Source organism: Anomaloglossus baeobatrachus, chromosome 1 (genome assembly GCF_048569485.1).
Source record: "Anomaloglossus baeobatrachus isolate aAnoBae1 chromosome 1, aAnoBae1.hap1, whole genome shotgun sequence".
Lineage (NCBI taxonomy): Eukaryota > Metazoa > Chordata > Amphibia > Anura > Aromobatidae > Anomaloglossus > Anomaloglossus baeobatrachus.
This window is the reverse complement of record NC_134353.1, coordinates 694652932-694675569: the sequence shown is the minus strand read 5'-3', so window position 1 is coordinate 694675569 and position 22638 is coordinate 694652932. Positions and strand designations below refer to the sequence as shown.

Genomic DNA, 22638 nt, shown 5'->3' with positions numbered 1-22638 from the left:
CCGATCTACCAGGGTAAGACTCCCAAACAACCAAGCTCAAGCTCAGACCAGATTTAACTCTCTTCAGCGTTCTATGAGCAGCAAACCTGAAATGAGAGAACATATTGTTGCCTTTATGGACAAAATATTCTGCAACAACCACGCAGAACCTGCTCCATTCTTGAAGAAGAACGAAGAGTGTTGGTATCTGCCTTCATTCGGTGTATACCACCCACGAAAACCAAATCAAATCAGGGTTGTCTTCGTCTCCAGCGCCAAACATGAAGGCGTATCCCTTAACGATGTTCTCCTCACGGGTCCTAACCTAACAAACAACTTGGTAGGAGTATTGCTGAGGTTCAGAAAAGAGCTTGTCGCCATCACTGCTGATATTGAACAGATGTTCCACAGTTTCCTAGTCAGAGACGACCACCGGAACTTCCTCAGATTTCTGTGGTACAAGGATAATGACACCAATAAAGAGATGGTGGAATATCGTATGAGGGTCCACGTGTTTGGAAACAGCCCTTCACCCGCAGTTGCAACCTATGGTCTCCGGAGAACCGCATTAGAGGGAGAGTCTGAATATGGAACAGATGCCAGAGACTTTGTTGAGAAAGACTTTTATGTAGATGATGGGCTCAAATCACTACCCACCGAGGAAGAAGCCATTGATTTGCTCAAAAGGACTCAAGGCATGCTGTCCCAGGCAAAACTCAGGTTACACAAAATTGCTTCCAATAGCCTGACCGTAATGAGAGCCTTTGAGTCGGGTGATCACGCCCCTGGGTTCAAGGACATTGACTTGGGGCTAGACAGTCTACCCGTGCAGAGGACCCTGGGCATCAGATGGGATCTTGCAGCCGACTCCTTCGGATTTCTAGTAAGTTGCTCAGACAAGCCATTCACAAAACGTGGTGTCCTCTCTATAGTGAACAGCTTGTTCGACCCACTGGGATTTGTGGCGCCTATCACTATACAAGGCAAATCCTTGCTGAGACAATTCTCTGAAAACTGTCAAGGACTGGGATACCCCACTCCCTTCCGACAAACATCAAAAATGGGAAGCTTGGAAACAGTCGTTGTGTGGGTTGAACAACATCCACATCCCAAGATGTTATCTCAAAATCTCCCTCACCTCTAGCATAAAGAAGGAACTGCACATCTTCTCAGACGCCTCCACAGAAGCCATAGCAGCGGTTGCATACCTGAAAGTGACAGACCCCAACGGACAAAACTACGTTGGATTTGTATTTGGCAAGGTGACCTTGGATCCAGAAACACCAACCATATTAACTCCTACTATTCTCATTACCCAAAAAACTGACAACGCGGTAATGCCCAGCGGAGAGTTCACCCACGCGAACACTTATCAAAAACACTGGAAACGGGTGCAATACTTGGCTGACTACTTCTGGAACCGATGGAGGAAGGAATACCTCACCATTCTTCAAGGAAGAAAGAAGTGGCGACATCCAAAGCCGAACCTCAAGGAAGGAGACCTAGTCCTCATGAAAGATCAGACCACAGAAAGGACTGACTGGCCTATGGGACTAATTACTAGGATACTGCCTTGTCAGGACGGCAATGTTCGGAAGGTGGAGCTAAAGGTCATCAAGAAAGGTGAGACGAAGACCTTTGCAAGGCCAATCCACGAACTTTTTCTGCTTTTTCCCATAGAGAGCGTCCCTACAGGATGAACGCTACCGGACCTGAACTTTGAGCCATCCTTCTTGTTTTGGACTCAATTGAGCTTGTTTTTGCATTTAACATGCCCTTCCTTTCAGGTTGTATTATGGACTTAATAGTGAAATCCCCAAAGTGAATTTCAGACGGGGAGTGTGCTGTTTCTATTTGTTTTAGTTAACACTGTTATTTAATGTTTTTCATGCTTGTCTCTGCTGCCATCTATTGGTCAGACCTTTCGGCTCCTTTGTTTCTTTTGTCCAGCCCATGGGAGTGTCTGATGACCCTCTTGCATCACATCCTGCTATGTTCATTCCAAACCAGAGTTTGTGAGAACAACATCCCTTATTGGATTAGAGCTACTAGGAGCAAAGTCTTCTGACCACGTAGTAGCTTCAGAGGCAAGCATCACTGGAGAATTACAATGCCAAGTACTTGGATTACTGCACTCTGCATGTCCTAACCTTTGGAGAAAATAAACCACCATTGTTTCATCTCAGCATGTGCATGTTTCACTCTGGAGCGCTCTGGTCCTGTCTGCCTCACCTATAGGAAAAACGAAGGTAAGATTCTCACAACCTCTCATAACTACGCGCCTTCAATCGCCTTTAAGTGGGGACAGAACACCTAGGTCTTTTTTCAACCTTAGTAACTATGTAACTATGTAATTGCTGTATTTCCCTGTATAAAATAGCAACAACCTGTGCTCATCTCCTATGCTAGCAACATCAGCGCCGGGTCTACCAGGCCTCATATGACATTATTATGACACGTGAGCCCAGCAGCCAATCACTGGAGTTTCACTCTTACTTGCTTCACACATAAGTGACATTCAGAGGAAATCAGAGAGCAGCAGCAGCTCTCACTTCAGTTATGTTGGGAATATTGCAGTTTACTAAGGGTTGTCATGGTCGTGGACAGCCTCTTAACATTTCTTTTCCCAGAGTAATTTATAAGATAATTGAGGTCCATTATTTTTTGGGGGGGTTAGTGGAGTGGTACTCTTTACGGAGGACAGTAGTGATGTTCATGAGTGTGTAGCAGACGCCATATTCTGCTCAACAAAGATTTATGATAGTGAAGACCTATGTACAACCAAGGTCAATTAACACAGGACTGTTGTAGCAGTCAATTTCCCAACCTTCCAATTCCAGTAAAATTAGTAAACATACTGTAGTTTGGTGCAGAATTGGGTCATACGTAACATCTGTGGCCAATCTAAAAGAAAAAAATAAGTATCCAGGTGTTTGGACATCCAGGAGACAATAATGAGAAGCCCAAGGAGAGCAAAGTAAAAGTTACCCCAGCAGGAACTTTCAGGAACGGATATAAATTCAAAAAACAACACAGAAAAAGAAACAGCCATTACCCACACCAGATCAGATTACCAATGCACCAGCAGGATGCAGCAGGTCCCCATGATGAAGGCTGAGGCAGCACAGGTGCAAGATACTTATGAAACAACCACTCACACCCATACTAGTAGATCAGGCGGGCTGCTCAGCACTATATAAGTGCACCCCACAGCATAGATACCCCCAATTCAACCAACCAACACTAAAGAGCCTGGCTGCATCTTGCATAAAAATGTGTAATAAAAAGATGAAAATTACATATATATTATATGAGGTATTAGTCCATATTTTGGCCAAAATACGCAAGCTCGCAATCTATGTCAAAGGTCCCCATACTTGCAAGTCTTTAACTAAATTTAAAAACAGTTCCCGGAAAAGGGCATACAGTGTTTTTCATTTTATAAGATGCACCAAATTATAAAACGCATCTCAAATTTAGAGAAAAAAAAAATATGGGCTCCGTCTTATAATCCAGTGGTGTCTTACCGGAGGGGGGGCAGCAGTGGTAGTGGTAGGGCAGGGTCACAGCAGGCAGGGGCGGTGGTGGAGTGGGGCGATGCTGCAGGCGGTGCAGTAGTCTCCCAGATACTCGCTGCAACCACTGTGAGGCAGGTGGAGCATCCAGAAACTGTCGACGGTGCAGGCTGCAAAGAAATGGCACCAGCGCATCCGCAGATGAGATCTTGAGCCAAGAGCTCCATCTGTGCACGTGCCAACTCCGGGCACCATTATTTGAAGCCAGCACTGCCGATATTTTCAGAATGGTGGTCCTTGCCTCATAGCCCACAGCATCTCCCTTGACTCCTGTGACCCCTCTCTACCACCCCCCGGTAAGCTACATTCAAATTATAAGATGCATCCCTCATTTTCCTCCCAAATTTTTGGGAGGAAAAGTGCATTTTATAATCTGAAAAATTCGGTACATATTAAAAAAAATAGAAAAAGAAATCAGCGTTAGCGACACAAGGTCAGATTACAGATTACCAATGTACTAGCAGAATGCACCATTCTCCCATGATAAAGATGGGGGCAGCACAGGTGCAAAATACAGATGAAACAACCACTGACAACCTACCAATTCATGGAGGAAGTGGCTACGTAGTATTAGGCTATGTGCGCACTTACCGGATTTTGCCGCGGATTTTCCGCGGATTTGCTGCATGTTTCGCTGCAGAAAATGTTCATAACATCTCTCCAGTGAATCACCAGCAAATCCTATGGAGAAAAAAAATCCTGTGCGCACTGGGCGGAATTTGACAGCTGCATGTTTTGCTGCGGGAATCCCGCAGCAAAAACAAGTGCATGTCACTTCTTTTCCGCACATCGCTGCGGGATTTCACTCCATTGACTCCAATGTTAATCATGAAATCCCGCAGGGAATAACGCAGGCAGCAAATTCTGTGCGGTTCACTGCGTTTTCCTGCGTTATTCCCTGCGGTATTTCGCGGTTTACCTCCGGTAATGTACATCGCTTGTCTGCGGTTTGCAGGGAAGTGATGTCATTACAGGAAGAGGAAGCAAAGCAGAGAGTAAACACAAACACATCACAGACACAGACACATCACAGACACAGACACATCACAGACACAGATAGACATCACAGACACATAGAACACACATAGAAAGAAAACGGAAATATAGAAAACAAAGAACGTGGGCTCCGCTGCATATTTACCTTCCAGCCGAGGTAAGCACACAGCGGCGGCCCGGTATTCTCAGGCTGGGGAGGGAGAGGGGCAGGGTTAATGTCCCCCGCCTCACTCCCCCTCCGGCAGCCGAGAATACCAGCCGCAGCTGCCCCGGGACTGTCGCATGCATTATGCGGCAGCACCGGCGTGTCCCCGGCTCTTCTTGCTGCCGTGTAGCAGTGGCAGCAAGGTAATACAAGGGGTTAATGATGGTGGGGGACCACCGCCATTAACTCCAGGCTTGATCATGGCAGCGTCTATGTGACAGGTGACATGATCAACCCGTAAGTAAAGTGAAAAAAACACAGACACCGAAAAATCCTTTATTTTAAATAAAACAAACAAGCCTCGTTCACCATTTTATTAACCCCTCCCGCACCAAAGCTCCGGCGTAATCCCCCGCTCCGGCGTAATCCACAGGTCCTGCGCTGCTTACATCCAGCCGCGACTGTCACAGACACAGCGCTGAATGAAAGCAGCAGACAGCAGAGGTAATTACCGGTCATTTCCCACGGCCGGTAATGTGAACTCACTGCCGACCGTGGGAAATGCAGCGATCTGTCATCTATCTATCTATCCCTCTGTCTGTCTATCTATCTATCCCTCTATCTATTCTTCTGTCTATCTACTATCTCAGAATTAAATGACTTTTTTTTTTTTTTTTTTCAATGTGCTTTATTGCATTGAATGCAATAAAGCACATACCAACCCGCACGCGGCAAAACTGCGGCAATACCGCGAATAATACCGCGGTAAAACCGCAGCAAACCGCGGAAAAACCGCATGCGGTTTTCGGGTGCGGTTTCCCGCGTTTTTTTACCGCGGGTGCGGTAATCTTTGAGAGCATGTGGAATTTTCTCAAGAAAATTCCATTTCCCAGTGCGCACATAGCCTTAAATGGAGGCTTGCAGGTACGTGTGCTGCACAGTGTCTGACTTCCAGCCTATTGATGACGCCCATACTATTAGATCAGGCAGGCTACCCAGCACTTTTTATTGTTGGTTGGATGAATTGGGGTGTTATTCTTTGTGGGGTGCACTTATATAGTTCTGGGCAGCCTGGCTGATCAAATAACATTGGCGTCATCAATAGGCTGTAATCCAGACTAGACACTGCATCACGTACGTGTGTGACTGGCACCCTATGCAAGCCTCATCTGTGTGCATGTTTAATACCTGGACAAGCTGGAATAGAAATGGTTAACAGCAAGTCAACAAAAGCTGGACTATATGCTTCTGAAAATCAAGTTACATGTTGCATGGGGGAAAATAGAAGGACACAGTAACAATGTAGGTCAGGTTAGTGAGTGGTCAGTATGATTTCATGTGTTGGCTTTACTTTCACTTTAGCAATAATTAATATAACACAGGTATGCAAAACTTGGGATTATGAAAATTGTTTCAAATTCAATGACTGATTCCTATATTTTCTTATGCCCTGATTTCAAGAAACACTCCTATTGTAACCATCATTTGTGGATTTTGCACAAATCATGCGTGAAATTACGTAGAAGCGAGATGAAAAAGACATCTTTAATGTAGCCAAAAGTATGCACAATATTATATACAGTATATAAATTTGTTAAACATTCATTCTGCAATTTTATTGGAAATTCTTGTGCACTTTCCTTTTCTATTCAAAGCTTCACTTGATCCCTTTTCTCTTATAGAAGGCCTACGGTTCTTCTCGGTGAAGCATCCATCAGTCGTCCCCCATCATATTCACCTTCCATCTACCTTGGTATTGTCATTCCATCTTCTTGATATCCTGATGTAATCTTTCTTCTTGCTCTTCGATAACAGCACCAAGGTTTTCAGAATAGTAGTCCAAATGGGAACATAAAAAATTGTAACTTCAATTCATCAGAAAATCCAAGGCTCTGAAATGTTTCAGCAGGTTCTCCACTATGGACTTAAAGTTTGGATCTGTGTTGTTACCTAGAAATTTCTTCACAACTTTTTAAAAATAATCCCAAGCCCTTTTTTCAATAGCTTTCATTTTTTGTTTTGAACACGTCCTTCATGAGTAGCCAAATATCCAAACCCACAAAAATGCCTTCCTTCAGTCTTGCTTGGTACTGTCCTTGACACTTGGTACACAGGTACTTAAAAGTCTCTCCTTTCTTGGGTAGGGCTTTCACAAACTACATCATCAGTTCAAGCTTAATGTGGAGTGGTAGCAGGAGAACTTCAGTGGGATCAACTAAACTTTCCACATCCCCATGTTGCAAAGATGTTCTTGTTGGCCAACTTATTTCTCTCCAGTCCTATCCCACTTGTCCCATTCATACAAAAAACATGGGTACCTTGTGTTTCCTCCTTGCTGCCTAAGGAACATAGAGAGAACTTTCAGATCACATATTAACCATCCTAGATTCTGGTAGTTAGGTTTCTTGCGAATAAATTCTAAATTTCCATAGTTTTTCTTCACGTGCACAGAAGCACTACAGGCCCTGAGGCATACTTGCTGCCATTGTGCAGTATTACAGCTTTCAGACTTTTTTTGGGATGCATCAATAAAAAGTCTCCACTCACTCAAATTGTACTCAATGATACATTTTTCCATCAGTTGAGGAACATCACTGCAATACACTAGAGCACCGTCGAGAAAAATATAGAAGGAATTCCTTTGGAACTCTATGGAATTGCATTCTTTTGGAAACCTATGGAGTCAGTTTCTGTGAAGAACTGTACATGATGGAATTTTTTTTAATATTTTTACTGACTTCAGCAATTAAAATATTTTAAAATTACAGCTTACTTTTCAAACTATTTTACAGGATCATTAATCTGCTGATCTTGGGATCATGATGCCAGACAGCAGGTGTTCTGGGCCAAAAAACTATGCCCATTCTACACTGCAGTTTTGAGGAATACACCCTAAGGTATATTATATCTGAGTTCTAAATATATCCAGCTCCAAGAATAAAGCCCATATCTTGCTAATCATTATAACTTACTAGTTAATAGTAAATTGGGATGGGAGGAGGGCATACAATGTGGTGTGACTCTAAGCAGCATGTAAATAAATACTCCGCCTATAGTTTGGCTTACTATATTTACAGACAATTTGCTTGGCCGACATTGGGCCTTGAAATGTTAAGAGGATCTGTTCAGTATGGTTTGTTTTTTTTATACACATCCTAGCTTCGCCCTTTTAAGTGCACCTTTCATTTTTTCATATATTGTGTCATATTGCAAAGGGAACTGTGTAAAAACTAAGAAGAGAGCTCAAATAGGGTTTTACAAGATGAGAATAGTGTTATAAAAGAAATAACACACACCTGGCAGGGTTGTGAAAGTCACAACCCCTATGAAGGCTTGAAATTGGTGGCGGTTGCTGCAGCCCCACGTGCGTTAATATTCGGTGCTGGATAGAAAGAAGCGGGGTTAACGCCGCGCTACCGCCAATAATGGTAACTTGTTGATAAATAGTATATTATTTTATTCCATAGGTAAACGCGTTTCAAGAATCCAGTTCCCTTCTTCAGGACCAAGCAAAAAATCAACAATAACTGTAAATTTTTTGCTTGATCCTGAAGAAGGGGACTGGATCCCTGAAACGCGTTTACCTATGGAATAAAAGAATATATTATTTATCAACAATTTACCATTATTCGCGGTAGTGCGGCGTTAACTCCGCTTCTTTCTATCCAGCACCGAAAGGGAACTGTATGAAAGAATTGTGTATTCCAAGAGATCAGCCATTTCAAGCTCCATAGCCACTCCACCTTCTTAATAACCTCACACCACACCTATATCTGTCTGTGAAGCAAACGACTGCTGTTATAGCCAGAGGCATACCGCTAATAGTGACGGACCATGTGGGTGCTATTGGGCTTAGAGTTCACCTCCTTCCCAATTCAGCATATCTAGTTCAACAGTTTCTGCACCCTTAGGATATAACTACAATTGAATACAATAATAGTAATAATAATTAATATTTCTATAGTGCCAACATAGTCCACTGCACTTTACATTTCAGAGGGTGCTTTTAAAAGCAAGATAAGACATTACAGTGTAACACATAGTTCAATACATACGAGTGTGGGCCCTGCTCGCAAGCTTATAGTTGTATGAGAATTGTGCGGGCACAGAGCCATCAGCTCCCTGCTGCACCATCTAACCTGTGTGTCTGTGCTCAGCACAGACCTGAGCAGCATATCAGGTGAACTGGACTACAGTTTTTATTTATTTTGTCATTGAGTACATGTGAAGCAAAAGTGTTGGGGGCCATCATACTGTGTGTGGGGGACATCATTCTGTGTGGACAGCTGTAGAAGCCTCAAACTGTGTGTGGCGTTATCATACTGTGTGGCGAGCTGTAGAGGCCTCATATTGTGTGTTGGAGTAGTTACAGGTGGAATCATACTGTAGGAGCGTGACTTTGGGGGCCTCATATTGTGTGGGAGGTCACTGTGGTGGCATCATACTGTGGAGATGGTCACAGAGGGCCTAATAATACGTGCGGGTGAACTGTGAGGAATTCATACATTGTGTGCGTCTTAGTAGGGGCATCATACTGTGTTGGGGGGGTTGTGGGTACATTATATTGCATTGGGAGCACTGTGGGAAAACATTATAATGTCTTGGTAGCATCTTTCTGCGTTGGGGCACTGTGGGGGACTCATACTGTGCCTGTGAGGGGTACTATGGGGGAATTCACTGTGAGCGTATCATACTGTGTCTCGTGGGCATTTTGGGAGCATCATACTCTATAGGAGATGATGGCATTATTTTTCAATCAGTGTGCCATCAATTTGTAATCATTATGGCTTAAGAAATAGTATTACAAAGATTCTACTATAGCAGTGATGGCAAACCTATGGCACACGTGCCACCAGGGGCACGCAGAGCCCATTCTGCTGGCACGCGTGCTGTCGCCTGATCCTGCCGCTTTGATCTACTGGTGCAGTCGCGCCGGCAGATCAAAGCTGTGTTGGAGTGGAGGAGACATTTCTCCTCGCTGTGACACTCCTCCTCCCCCAGGCTGCAGGTGTGTTGCCTAGGAGACGGAGGAGCCTCAGCGAGCGGCGCCGGCGTAAGGAGGTCTTCTGGCCGCATGGGAACTGAGGACCCAGCGGCACGCAGCGGGGGAGCGTGTGCAGGAAGGTAAGTTGTGTGTTGCTTTTTTTTTTTATAACTCGTGTGCGGCTGTGCCAAGGTGGGGATGGGGGAGCCAGTGCCAGCGCCAGCATCGGGTGGGGGAGAACACACTTGCCAGCATGGGGTGTGGGAGGGGGAACACACATGCCAGCATGGGGTGGGGGAGAACACACATGCCAGCATGGGGTGGGGGAGAACACACATGCCAGCATGGGGTGGGGGAGAACACACATGCCAGCATGGGGTGGGGGAGAACACATATGCCAGCATGGGGTGCGGAGAACACATATGCCAGCATGGGGTGGGGAAGAACACACATGCCAGCATGGGGTGGGGGAGAACACACATGCCAGCATGGGGTGGGGGAGAACACATACGCCAGCATGGGGTGGGAGGGAGAACACATATGCCAGCATGGGGTGGGGGAGAACACACATGCCAGCATGGGGTGGGGGAGAACACACATGCCAGCATGGGGTGGGGGAGAACACACATGCCAGCATGGGGTGGGGGAGAACACACATGCCAGCATGGGGTGGGGGAGGGGGAACACACATGCTAGCATGGAGTGGGGAAGAAACACACATGCCAGTATGGGGGAGGGGGACGCACATGCCAGCATGGGGGGGAAACACACATGCCAGTATGGGGGGGGCGCACATGCAAGCATGGGGGGGAAACACGCATGCCAGCATGGGGGGGAACACACATGCCATCATGGGGGGGACACATGCCAGCATGGGGGGGGGATGACATGCATGCCAGGATGGGGAACAATGCATGACAGGATGGGGAAACATGCATGCCAGGATGGGGAAAACATACATGCCAAGATGGAGGAAACATGCATGCCAGGATGGGGAAAACATACATGCCAGGATGGGGAAAACATACATACCAAGATGGAGGAAACATATGCCAGGATGGAGGAAACATGCATGGCAGGATGGGGAAAACATGCATGCCAGGATGGGGAAAACATGCATGCCAGGATGGAGGAAACATGCATGGCAGGATGGAGGAAACATGCATGCCAGAATGGGGAAAACATGCATGCCAGGATGTAGGAAACATACATGGCAGGATGGAGGAAACATGCATGCCAGGATGGAGGAAACATACATGGCAGGATGGAGGAAACATGCATGGCAGGATGGAGGAAACATGCATGCCAGAATGGGGAAAACATGCATGCCAGGATGTAGGAAACATACATGGCAGGATGGAGGAAACATGCATGGCAGGATGGAGGAAACATGCATGGCAGGATGGGGAAAACATACATGCCAGGATGGGGAAAACATACATGCCAAGATGGAGGAAACATATGCCAGGATGGAGGAAACATGCATGGCAGGATGGGGAAACATGCATGCCAGGATGGGGAAAACATACATGCCAAGATGGAGGAAACATGCATGCCAGAATGGGGAAAACATGCATGCCAGGATGGAGGGAACATGCATGCCAGGATGGGCAAAACATACATGCCAAGATGGAGGAAACATGCATGCCAAGATGGAGGAAACATGCCACGATAGGGTATATTTATCAGGAAGGGGGACATTTACCAGGAAGGGGTACATGCTAGGAAGGGGGACATTTACCTGGATGGGAGTACATTTACCTAGATGGGGGTAAATTAACCAGGATTGGGAACATTTACCAGGATGGAGGACATTTATCAGGAATGGGGTACATGCCGGGATGGGGGAACATTTACAAGGATGGGCAATATGTCAGGATGGGGTACATTTACCAGCATGGGGGAACATGCCAGAATAAGGTACATTTATCAGGATGGAGGACATTTACCAGGATGAGGTATAGTTACCAGGATGGGGCCATGATGGGGACAAATATACCAGAATGTAGGAAATATATATCAGGATGAGGGACATGTTTACCAAGAAGTGGCCCAGGAAGGGGAGGGGAGCAACTCGTGCGTCTTTATGGGATTTCAGGATGTTCAGACTTTGAAATGTAGATGTGGATTACAGGGTGACACCTGATTGCATTCCATGCTAAAATCTCTGTCTAATATGCTGCAATTTTTTCCAGAAAGATCAACTGCTGTGTCTGGAAAGGGCTCAGCTCCAATGTATGGTAAGCATGCATGAGCGTGATGTCCCCTGCTGAAGAGAAGAGAAGATGGCAAAGGTTAGGTTACAATCAATTATTTACATGATAGGATTGGTTGGCACTTCGGAAAAAAAATTGGGTTTAAGGCTACAGTTTGGGCACTCGGCCTGTAAAAGGTTCGCCATGACTGTACTATAGTATCAATGTTAAACACGTACAGCACATGGATGCCCTCTGTGTCCTGAACCTGTTTTTCATAGACATGTATTGACCCTTGTCATCTGTGTTGCTAGAAAAAAATGGACACGTCTCCATGTTGTTTACACAGACACACAGTCCCTGTATAAAAGCATGGACATGTGAGCAGCACCATAGATTATAATGGGTATGTGTGGTATCTGTTAAAAAATGTATTCCACATGTACTGGAAAGAAACACAGATGTGTGAAGGAGGTCTTAGGCTATGTGTGCACGCTGCGGATTTACCGCAGACTTTACCGCAGATTTGCTGCAGAAAATGTGTATAACATTTCTGCAGTCATTCCCCAGCAAAACCTATGGGTATAAAAAAAGCTGTGGGCACACTGCATTTTTTTTTAACCTGCAGATTTACCTGTGGAATTTCCGCTGCGGAATTAATGTGCGTGTCACTTCTTTTCTGCAGGTCCCTGCGGTCTTACCATTAATTAGTGGTAAGAACCCGCAGGGACCAACCTGTGGAAAAAACGCAGAAATTCTGCAGCAATTTCGCGGCAAATCCGAAACATCCTACTGTAAAACCGCATGTGGAATTTGCTTGCGGATTTCTGCCGCGGGTGAGGGATTCTTGCAGAGATCTGGAATTTTCTTAAGAAAATTCCATTTTCTAGTGCACACATGGCCTTAGACTCAGGATACCAGCAACTGCAAACATTAATTAGGTCCCTGCTAGATGTCTACCATCTTTCATCCTAACCATCATAAGAAAGAAAACAGTCTACTTCTGTTTCACACTTTGTATTATCTCATCCTACACGTGTAAAGGGCATTTATGGGACAATCTACTTTTCCTTTCTGCTCTCAGTGCTCTTTAAAGGCAACCAGTCACCATATACAGTGCCTTGCGAAAGTATTCGGCCCCCTTGAAGTTTTCAACCTTTTCCCACATTTCAGGCTTCAAACATAAAGATAAAAATTTTAAATTTTATGGTGAGAAATCAACAACTGGGACACAATTGTGAAGGTGAATGATTTTTCTTGCTTATTTTAAATTTTTGCAACAAATAAAAAACTGAAAATTGAGGCGTGCAATATTATTCGGCCCCTTTAAGTTAATACTTTGTAGCGCCACCTTTTCCTGCGATTACAGCTGCAAGTCGCTTGGCGTATGTCTCTATCAGTTTTGCACATCAACAGACTGAAATTCTTGCCCATTCTTCCTTTGCAAACAGCTCAAGCTGAGTGAGGTTGGATGGAGAGCGTTTGTGAACAGCAGTTTTCAGCTCTTTCCACAGATTCTCGATTGGATTCAGGTCTGGACTTTGACTTGGCTATTCTAACACCTGGATGTTTATATGTGAACCATTCCATTGTAGATTTTGCTTTGTGTTTGGGATCATTGTCTTGTTGAAAGACAAATCTCCGTCCCAGTCTCAGGTCTTTTGCAGACTCCAACAGGTTTTCTTCCAGAATGGTCCTGTATTTGGCTCCATCCATCTTCCCATCAATTTTAACCATCTTCCCTGTCCCTGCTGAAGCAAAGCAGGCCCAAACCATGATGCTGCCACCACCATGTTTGACAGTGGGGATGGTGTGTTCAGGGTGGTGAGCTGTGTTGCTTTTACGCCAAACATATCGTTTGGTATTGTGCCCAAAAAGTTCGATTTTGGTTTCCTCTGACCAGAGCACCTTTTTCCACATGTTTGGTGTGTCTTCCAGGTGCAAACTTTAAATGACACTTTTTATGGATATCTTTGAGAAATGGCTTTCTTCTTGCCACTCTTCCATAAAGGCCAGATTTGTGCAGTGTACGACTGATTGTTGTCCTTTGGACAGACTCTCCCACCTCAGCTGTAGATCTCTGCAGTTTATCCAGAGTGATCATGCGCCTCTTGGCTGCATCTCTTATCAGTCTTCTCCTTGTTTGACATGATTTTTTTCTGGGACGGCCGGGTTTTGTTAGATTTGCAGTGGTATGATACTCCTTCCATTTCAATATGGTCACTTGCACAGTGCTTCTTGGAATATTTAAAGTTTTGGAAATCTTTTTGCAACCAAATCCGGCTTTAAATGTCTCCACAACAGTATCACGGACCTGCCTGTTGTGTTCCTTGGTCTTCATGATGCTCTCTGTGCTTTAAACAGAACACTGAGACTATCACAGAGCAGGTGCATTTATACGGAGACTTGATTACACACAGGTGGCTTATATTTATCATCATCAGTCATTTAGGACAACGTTGGATCATTCTGAGATCCTCAATGAACTTCTGGAGTGAGTTTGCTGCACTGAAAGTAAAGGGGCCGCATAATATTGCACGCCCCAATTTTCAGTTTTTTATTTTTTACAAAAATTTAAAATAAGCAATAAATATCCTTCACCTTCACAATTGTGTCCCACTTGTTGATGATTTTCAAATTTTTATCTTTATGTTTGAAGCCTCAAATGTGGGAAAGGTTGAATAAATTAAAGGGGGCTGAATACTTTCGCAAGGCACTGTATATCTTGCCAAATATTCAAGCAGAATGTTATAGAGCAAGTGGAGCTGAGCAAATTGCTATACAGTTTTGTGAGAAAAAAAAATCAGTATATCCTTACACATTGTGTGCACAAAGCTCAAGTGGGCTTGGACCATGGGAAACCTGCAAGATGCTCCAAAATCATTCAGAGGTGTATCAAATCCCCTCTAAAGATTAATGAGGGCAGGGCAAACTACTCTTGCTTTTTACATTTTATGTTTTTACCAGCAAACTTTAAATTACATTATCTTACAAGGCGTGAGTACTGCTCACAACATACCGTAGATGACTTCAAGGAAGAAATTCAAAGTTATATACAGTATATAAAGTATATGGCCCAGGAATGGGTTCACTATATGATTTACTGAGGTTAGTTACAACTCCAGGGCCCTCATGCAAAGCCTGTAACAGGGTTCCAGACTTACATAGCCTTTTATCATGTGGCAAAGGGAATGTTGATTCCTCTGAAGGGGGCTTTACACGCAACAATATCGCTAACGATATGCCGTCACGGTCACGGAATTCGTGACGCACATCCGGCATCGTTAGCGTGTGACACCTATGAGCAAGTGTTAACGATCAAAAATACTCACCTAATCGTTGATCGTTGACACGTCGTTCATTTTCAAAATATCGTTGCTGGTGCTGAACGCAGGTTGTTCGTCGTTCCTAAGGTAGCACACATCGCTATGTGTGACACCCCGGGAACGACGAACAGCAGTCTTCCTGCGTCCTACGGCAATGAGGTGGGCGTGTCTTTAATCCGGCTGGTCTCCGCCCCTCTGCTTTTATTGGCGGACCGCTGTGTGACGTCACTGTGACAGTGCACGAATCTCCCCTTTAAAAAAGAGGTTGTTCGCCGGCCACAGCGACGTCGCTAGGAAGGTAAGTATGTGTTATGCGTCCTAGCGATATTGTGCTCCACGGGCGGCGATTTGCCCGTGACGCACAAACGACGGGGGCGGGTGCTTTCACAAGCGACATCACTAGCAATGTCGCTGCGTGTAAAGCAGCCTTAAGTCACTAAGACTGGGTGGTAAATTATGGTAGCCCTATGATGAATAACATTTATTGATATATATGCTATAGAGACATTATAAAGTGATAAGCAACAGACTGGTTATGCAAGAAGAAAACATCTGCTCTTTCCTATAACAAAACAGAAATTCTACTAAACAGTAAAAAAACAAGTTGAAGGCCATACATTGTCTGTCACATCGCGACGGAGTGAGAAAATGTGCACTTGGCAGCATGATGTTGTCAGAAGCTGATGTCCCTGAAGTGTGAAGGTCGGTATTTCACTATATATAGGGGTTGCATTCACCATGCATCAAGTCTATACACCATGATGCTCCGATTGTTTGCCGTTCTCCTAGCAGGTAGGCTTTTCTCTTTCACCTGATACATTTAACCAATTTTAGCTGCAATTGCCTCAATTTTACAGAATCTGTCTACATAACTGGATATCGTATTGTTTGGCAAAATGTCCTACATAATCCAAAAATATTGAATTGTATGAATATTGTTTATTTAGTATTGATGTTCTTATTAGGAGAAATGTTTGGGAAGGGTTATCAACACCAGTGCAAAGGGTGTCGTAACCAATCACGTTAAATATGGAGCAGCGGTGTGCATCCATTCAAAGACACAGGCACCCCCCTGGGGTCACAGAGGTTGACACCCCACTTATCTAGCTGCATATGTGTCGCCCTGGGCAAGCCAGGGGACACAGATAACAACACCACTACACCCCACACTCCAGGTAGGCACACCTGCTAACCAGAAACCCTTGTTGCCTCCCTCCAGGAGTCTGTGATGCACACCAGGGGGTGGGCCAGGCGGTTGGCTCCGCCCACCAAGGAGCTCACAACTCTGGAGGCAGGAAGTGACCAGGCAGAACTGTCAGGGACATGAACGAGTGAAGGCAGATTAGCCCAGGCAGGGCTAGAGTAAACAACCAGAAGTGAAAGTGAAGGAAAGGAAAGTGGAAAAAGGAGGAAAGCAAGAAGTGGAGAGAGCGCAGAGAGAGTGCAAAGCCTGAGAGCCCAGCTGTGTGTAGGGCTAGAACAGCAAGGTCAGCGACGGCGGTGACTGTCCGGAGGGGGACCGTTTGGAAGTTCCTGGAAGGACCCCGTTGGCTGTGTGCCCGGTGGTCTGGAGCAGTGTTCCGAAGGACAGTCAGCACCAGGGCAGGGGCCTCTCGGACCCCGGCAAGGCTAGGAGTCGCCCAATTTGCCGAATCCGTCAGTGAAGGGGACGCAGATCCCCCAGCAACAAAGTCCCGATTGACGGCAACAGCCCGACCATTACCGGGGAGACACCGCCACCGCCAAGGCACCAGTTTCCCCAGGGCCAGCGCCTGCGGGCAAAGTGTAGAGCTCCTCCGGCCCAGATTGCAGCCGGGGAGCGGGTAACCGGAGGGAATCCACCGCTACCATCAGTCAAACAGGTGCAAGGAAGAGAGACGTCACCGTCACCTACCGGGAGTGCAGGTGCAACCGTCTGTGGGACCGTCCTACCAGCCGTTGGTTTACCGTACAAACTGTGTCCGTGTCTCAGGCTGAGTGAGTACCACAGTGCCGCAAGGCACAGCGCTGCCCCCGCGTCCCTGCGCCCTCCAGGCCCTACACTTCACATCTCTTCACCGGGCCCCGGGATCACCAACCCCTACCCACGGAGGGGCAACACAACACCTGGCTGCTCCCATCACCATCCCCGGGACCCCCACACTGAGCAGCGGTGGTGCCATCACCACAACCGTGGGTGGCGTCACGAACTATAATCCCAACAAACACCCCCCCTTTCACTCACGGGCGAGGAGTGTCGCTCGAGACACCCCGGGATCCGGCCCGCAGCTCGAGCCACCAGGAGGAACTGCCGGACCCGAGCAGAAGGGGTGAGCGCGGTGTGCTGACACCCTCCTCCCCGCCCGCGACAACTTGGCGTCACGAACAGGATCTTACCGCTCTGCCGTCAGGTAGAGGTGCGCCTTGTTACCGCCGGAGACATCCGGCAGAAAAATTTCAGAAGCCGCCATCTTTGGCGCGAAAAGTTCCCGCTCGAGCGTCTTCTCGAGCAGTAGAGGCGCGAAGGCTAAAACTCCGCCCCGAGAGAGGAGGGGCCGGAAAGAGCTAAGGGGGACGCGATGGCGGCTGGCGGCATGTAGTCGCCGCTATAAAAGCAGGGACGCCAGGACCTTGCCAGAATACCGTTCCTGGAAGCAAACAGTGGAGATACCATGTGGATGCCGTCCCGAAACACCGTGGCCCCCGCACCGGGAACCGCAGCGTGGGTGGAAATCCGGACCGCGCAGCTCCACCTAAGGCTGCAGGTCAAGATGCAGCTCCTCATGGAGGAGTGGGAGACCGACATGGCGGACGTTGTGGCAGCCGTGCGGAGACGCGAGGAGGAAGCGGAGGAAGGGAGGGTGAGTGACCCACGCCCCTATGTCCCGGAGGGACCGGTCGCTGCGGCTGAGGGACCCGGTCCAAGCCCTCTCCCCCCGTTGCCTCCTTCGCCACCCGTCCCGGAGGCCGTGACCCCGCCATTAGGCCCGCTACCACCGCAACCGGTAGCGATACCCAGCCCGTCCGCCCCAGCGGACCGACCTGTAGCCGGAGCCCGAAGCCAGCCGGAGGCATTGCCATGGAAGGCCCCGAAGAGTGTGCCAGAGACAGTCCCCGAGCAGTTCCCCGAGCCGGAGCCGATGACCCGCTCCGAGCCGAAGGCCCAACTGCGGAAAGCCCCTGTGCCCATCCCCCACACCTCGGCTGAGGTGGCGCCGGGTTGTTGCTGCAAGGTAGCGCCCAAGGCCATGACACCGCGGGATACGCCGCCCACCTTTCTGACAGTGGGTAACGTACTGGATGTCCCGCGGGGCTCAACCCGTGCGCCGGAGCCATACTGGGACAGGGAGCCGACCAAGCTGGGCCTGGAAATCACGGAGAGGGAGCGAAGAAAAGCCGAGCTGGTAGCCCGAGCCATCCGGGAAAAGGAGAACCTGCGGCAAGCGACCTTCCGTGACCGGGGACCGCTGCACGAGGGACAGGTGAGGCGGTTTGATGTCCGCCGGGGCTACGGGTTCATCTATGAGCCGGGCCTGGAGGCTGAGGTGTTTGTAGCCCGGCGGGACGTGCATGCTCACCTGCCCGAAGAACATCCCGGCCGTAACCTGATGCCGGGAGATATTGTGCAGTATACCCGGCACTTTGGGGAGCGAGGATGGTTTGCGCTGGACGTTAACCTCAGGAGGGGCCCGGAGGCCCGAGCGAGCGCAGACCTCTACCCCTTGCCAGCAGCCCCAGCGCTTGAAAGACCGGAGTAGGGCAATGGAGGCCCGCAGCACCGTCCCCGTTGGGACCACCTGCTTGTTTGTTGTTTGAAAGTTTGTTGAAAGTTTTGAAAAATGAAAATGATTACCCGAGAAGTCACCTGATTTATTTTGTTGATTAGCAACCGGCAGGAGCCGGCACCGTTGTCCCCGTGGGGACCGTTTAAAGTTTAAAAATGCATGGGAACTATCCATGGACAAGCCCGTGAACTCTGCAGGGCAACCACAAACGTTAGTGGCTTGTAAATATGTTGGGTACCGTTACCGTTTCCGCAATGCCGCCTCCGGAGAGGCAGGTTGGAGGGAGGGCCCTGAGCAGAGCAGGCCAGGGCCCAGCCACCAAAGGGACCGGTGGCTACCCTCTGGAGGGAAGGACAGATCCCGCTCGGGTGACTTGTGCTGGACTGTGGGTCAAGGGGTGCTGCCTGGGTTTTAGGGGCAGCATCAGGGCCAGGTTGCTTGGGTGGGAGAGAGCGGAAACCGTGACCGTACACCGTTGAAACGTTAAAAGTAAAATGTGCCTCCCGTCTTGGGAAGAATTTATTAAAAATGTTATGCATGTTATGTTTAACCCTGTTATCCCCTTTTTACAGAAAAATAAAACCGGTGTAGGACGGCAGCCCGCGGACGGTCTGCATTTTGTTAAGGGGGAATGTGTCGCCATGGGCAAGCCAGGGGACACAGATAACAACACCACTACACCCCACACTCCAGGTAGGCACACCTGCTAACCAGAAACCCTTGTTGCCTCCCTCCAGGAGTCTGTGATGCACACCAGGGGGTGGGCCAGGCGGTTGGCTCCGCCCACCAAGGAGCTCACAACTCTGGAGGCAGGAAGTAACCAGGCAGAACTGTCAGGGACATGAACGAGTGAAGGCAGATTAGCCCAGGCAGGGCTAGAGTAAACAACCAGAAGTGAAAGTGAAGGAAAGGAAAGTGGAAAAAGGAGGAAAGCAAGAAGTGGAGAGAGCGCAGAGAGAGTGCAAAGCCTGAGAGCCCAGCTGTGTGTAGGGCTAGAACAGCAAGGTCAGCGACGGCGGTGACTGTCCGGAGGGGGACCGTTTGGAAGTTCCTGGAAGGACCCCGTTTGCTGTGTGCCCGGTGGTCTGGAGCAGTGTTCCGAAGGACAGTCAGCACCAGGGCAGGGGCCTCTCGGACCCCGGCAAGGCTAGGAGTCGCCCAATTTGCCGAATCCGTCAGTGAAGGGGACGCAGATCCCCCAGCAACAAAGTCCCGATTGACGGCAACAGCCCGACCATTACCGGGGAGACACCGCCACCGCCAAGGCACCAGTTTCCCCAGGGCCAGCGCCTGCGGGCAAAGTGTAGAGCTCCTCCGGCCCAGATTGCAGCCGGGGAGCGGGTAACCGGAGGGAATCCACCGCTACCATCAGTCAAACAGGTGCAAGGAAGAGAGACGTCACCGTCACCTACCGGGAGTGCAGGTGCAACCGTCTGTGGGACCGTCCTACCAGCCGTTGGTTTACCGTACAAACTGTGTCCGTGTCTCAGGCTGAGTGAGTACCACAGTGCCGCAAGGCACAGCGCTGCCCCCGCGTCCCTGCGCCCTCCAGGCCCTACACTTCACATCTCTTCACCGGGCCCCGGGATCACCAACCCCTACCCACGGAGGGGCAACACAACACCTGGCTGCTCCCATCACCATCCCCGGGACCCCCACACTGAGCAGCGGTGGTGCCATCACCACAACCGTGGGTGGCGTCACGAACTATAATCCCAACAAACACCCCCCCTTTCACTCACGGGCGAGGAGTGTCGCTCGAGACACCCCGGGATCCGGCCCGCAGCTCGAGCCACCAGGAGCAACTGCCGGACCCGAGCAGAAGGGGTGAGCGCGGTGTGCTGACACCCTCCTCCCCGCCCGCGACACATACCCAATGGATATGTGATAATTGCATCAAAATGGAATACCCCTTTATGATTGACAGAGTTATAAAAAAAACAACTTACAATTTCTTGTTATAGCAAATCAGCATTCTAAATGAGAAATGTGTGATAAAAAAATTGGTTAAAAGAGCTGAAGTCCTCAGTGGTTGATACCTTTTAATGGCTAACTGAAAAGATGGTAGCCATTAAAAGGTATCAACCACTGAGGACTTCAGCTCTTTTAACCAATTTTTTATCTCTACTGGCTAACACGGTACAAAGATATATTTTACCTGTATCAAAATGTGTGATATGAATTTAGATTGCTGCTTGGCATTAAAGGGAACAATATGGGATCTATAAGAGTCTCTTATATGCCTGTTCCTTGGCCCCACTCATGGTTCTCCACACAAGCAGGGGGCAGTCACAGTCACTGACATGGCAGAGTTAGTATAAATTGTGTTGCATCAAAAATAATTCTGCACATCAGCAATGTGCTTATTCTTTATAATAACCTGAGACTGTTCACCAAACATAGATTTTGAGCAGCACTCCTAAAATCTAGGTGTGCTAAACCAGAACAAGGGGCCAGGTTGTAAGGAGTGAGGATTGTGATGACCACACACACACATCTAGATCCCATTTCTTGCCACTGCAAAATTAATAGTGTTATACAGTTTCCATTGTTCCCATATTTAGGATTTGAACTCCATAACTGATCATGAGACAGCTTACTTCTCTATATTCTTACGCTGACTTATTTCTTGCACCAGGTGAAAAGTTGCCAGCATTTACTCTTTCTTTATTCCTGTTGCTCCCCTGTGTATACCTTTTTTTGAAACCCGTCATATAGCTTCAGAGATCTGTGCCTTTTTATCTATTTAGGGATAAGATTTATGGTCTCTACTAAGAGGACAGTGCTCACAGGGTCATAAGAGCATCCTAAGGGGTGCTTCACACACAGCGAGCTCACTGCCGAGATCGCTGCTGAGTCACGCTTTTTGTGACGCAGCAGTGACCTCATTAGCGATCTCGCTGTGTGTGACACTGAGCAGCGATCTGGCCCCTGCTGCGAGATCGCTGCTCGTTACACACAGCCCTGGTTCGTTTTCTTCAAAGCCGCTCTCCCGCTGTGACACACAGATCGCTGTGTGTGACAGCGAGAGAGCGACAAATGAAGCGAGCAGGGAGCAGGAGCCGGCGTCTGACAGCTGAGGTAAGCTGTATCCAAGATAAACATCGGGTAACCAAGGTGGTTACCCGATATTTACCTTAGTTACCAGCCTCTGCAGCTCTCACAGTGCCTGTGCTGCCGGCTCCGGCTCTCTGCACATGTAGATGCTGTACACATCGGGTTAATTAACCCGATGTGTACAGCAGCTAGGAGAGCAAGGAGCCAGCGCTAAGCAGTGTGCGCGGCTCCCTGCTCTCTGCACATGTAGCTGCATTACACATCGGGTTAATTAACCCGATGTGTACTGTAGCTAGGAGAGCAAGGAGCCAGCGCTCAGTGTGCGCGGCTTCCTGCTCCCTGCACACACAGCTAAGCGGTGTGCGCTGGTAACTAATGTAAACATCGGGTAACCATACCCGATGTTTACCTTAGTTACCAGTCTCCGCAGCTTCCAGACGGCGGCTCCGTGCAAGCGCAGCGTCGCTTGCACGTCGCTGCTGGCTGGGGGCTGTTCACTGGTCGCTGGTGAGATCTGCCTGTTTGACAGCTCACCAGCGACCATGTAGCGATGCAGCAGCGATCCTGACCAGGTCAGATCGCTGGTCGGATCGCTGCTGCATCGCTAAGTGTGAAGT

At 48.1% G+C, this 22638-nt stretch overlaps 1 protein-coding gene across 1 annotated transcript in view; it reads left to right on the top strand.

The window, feature by feature from the left end:
* The first annotated feature begins 15959 nt into the window (after positions 1-15959).
* Positions 15960-22638, top strand: part of PLA2G1B (phospholipase A2 group IB) — a 31905-nt gene continuing 25226 nt past the window's right edge. The window contains exon 1 of the mRNA XM_075341748.1: positions 15960-15992. Within this exon, the coding sequence (XP_075197863.1) occupies positions 15962-15992 (31 nt within the window). The 5' untranslated portion in view covers positions 15960-15961. The remainder of the gene's footprint in view (positions 15993-22638) is intronic.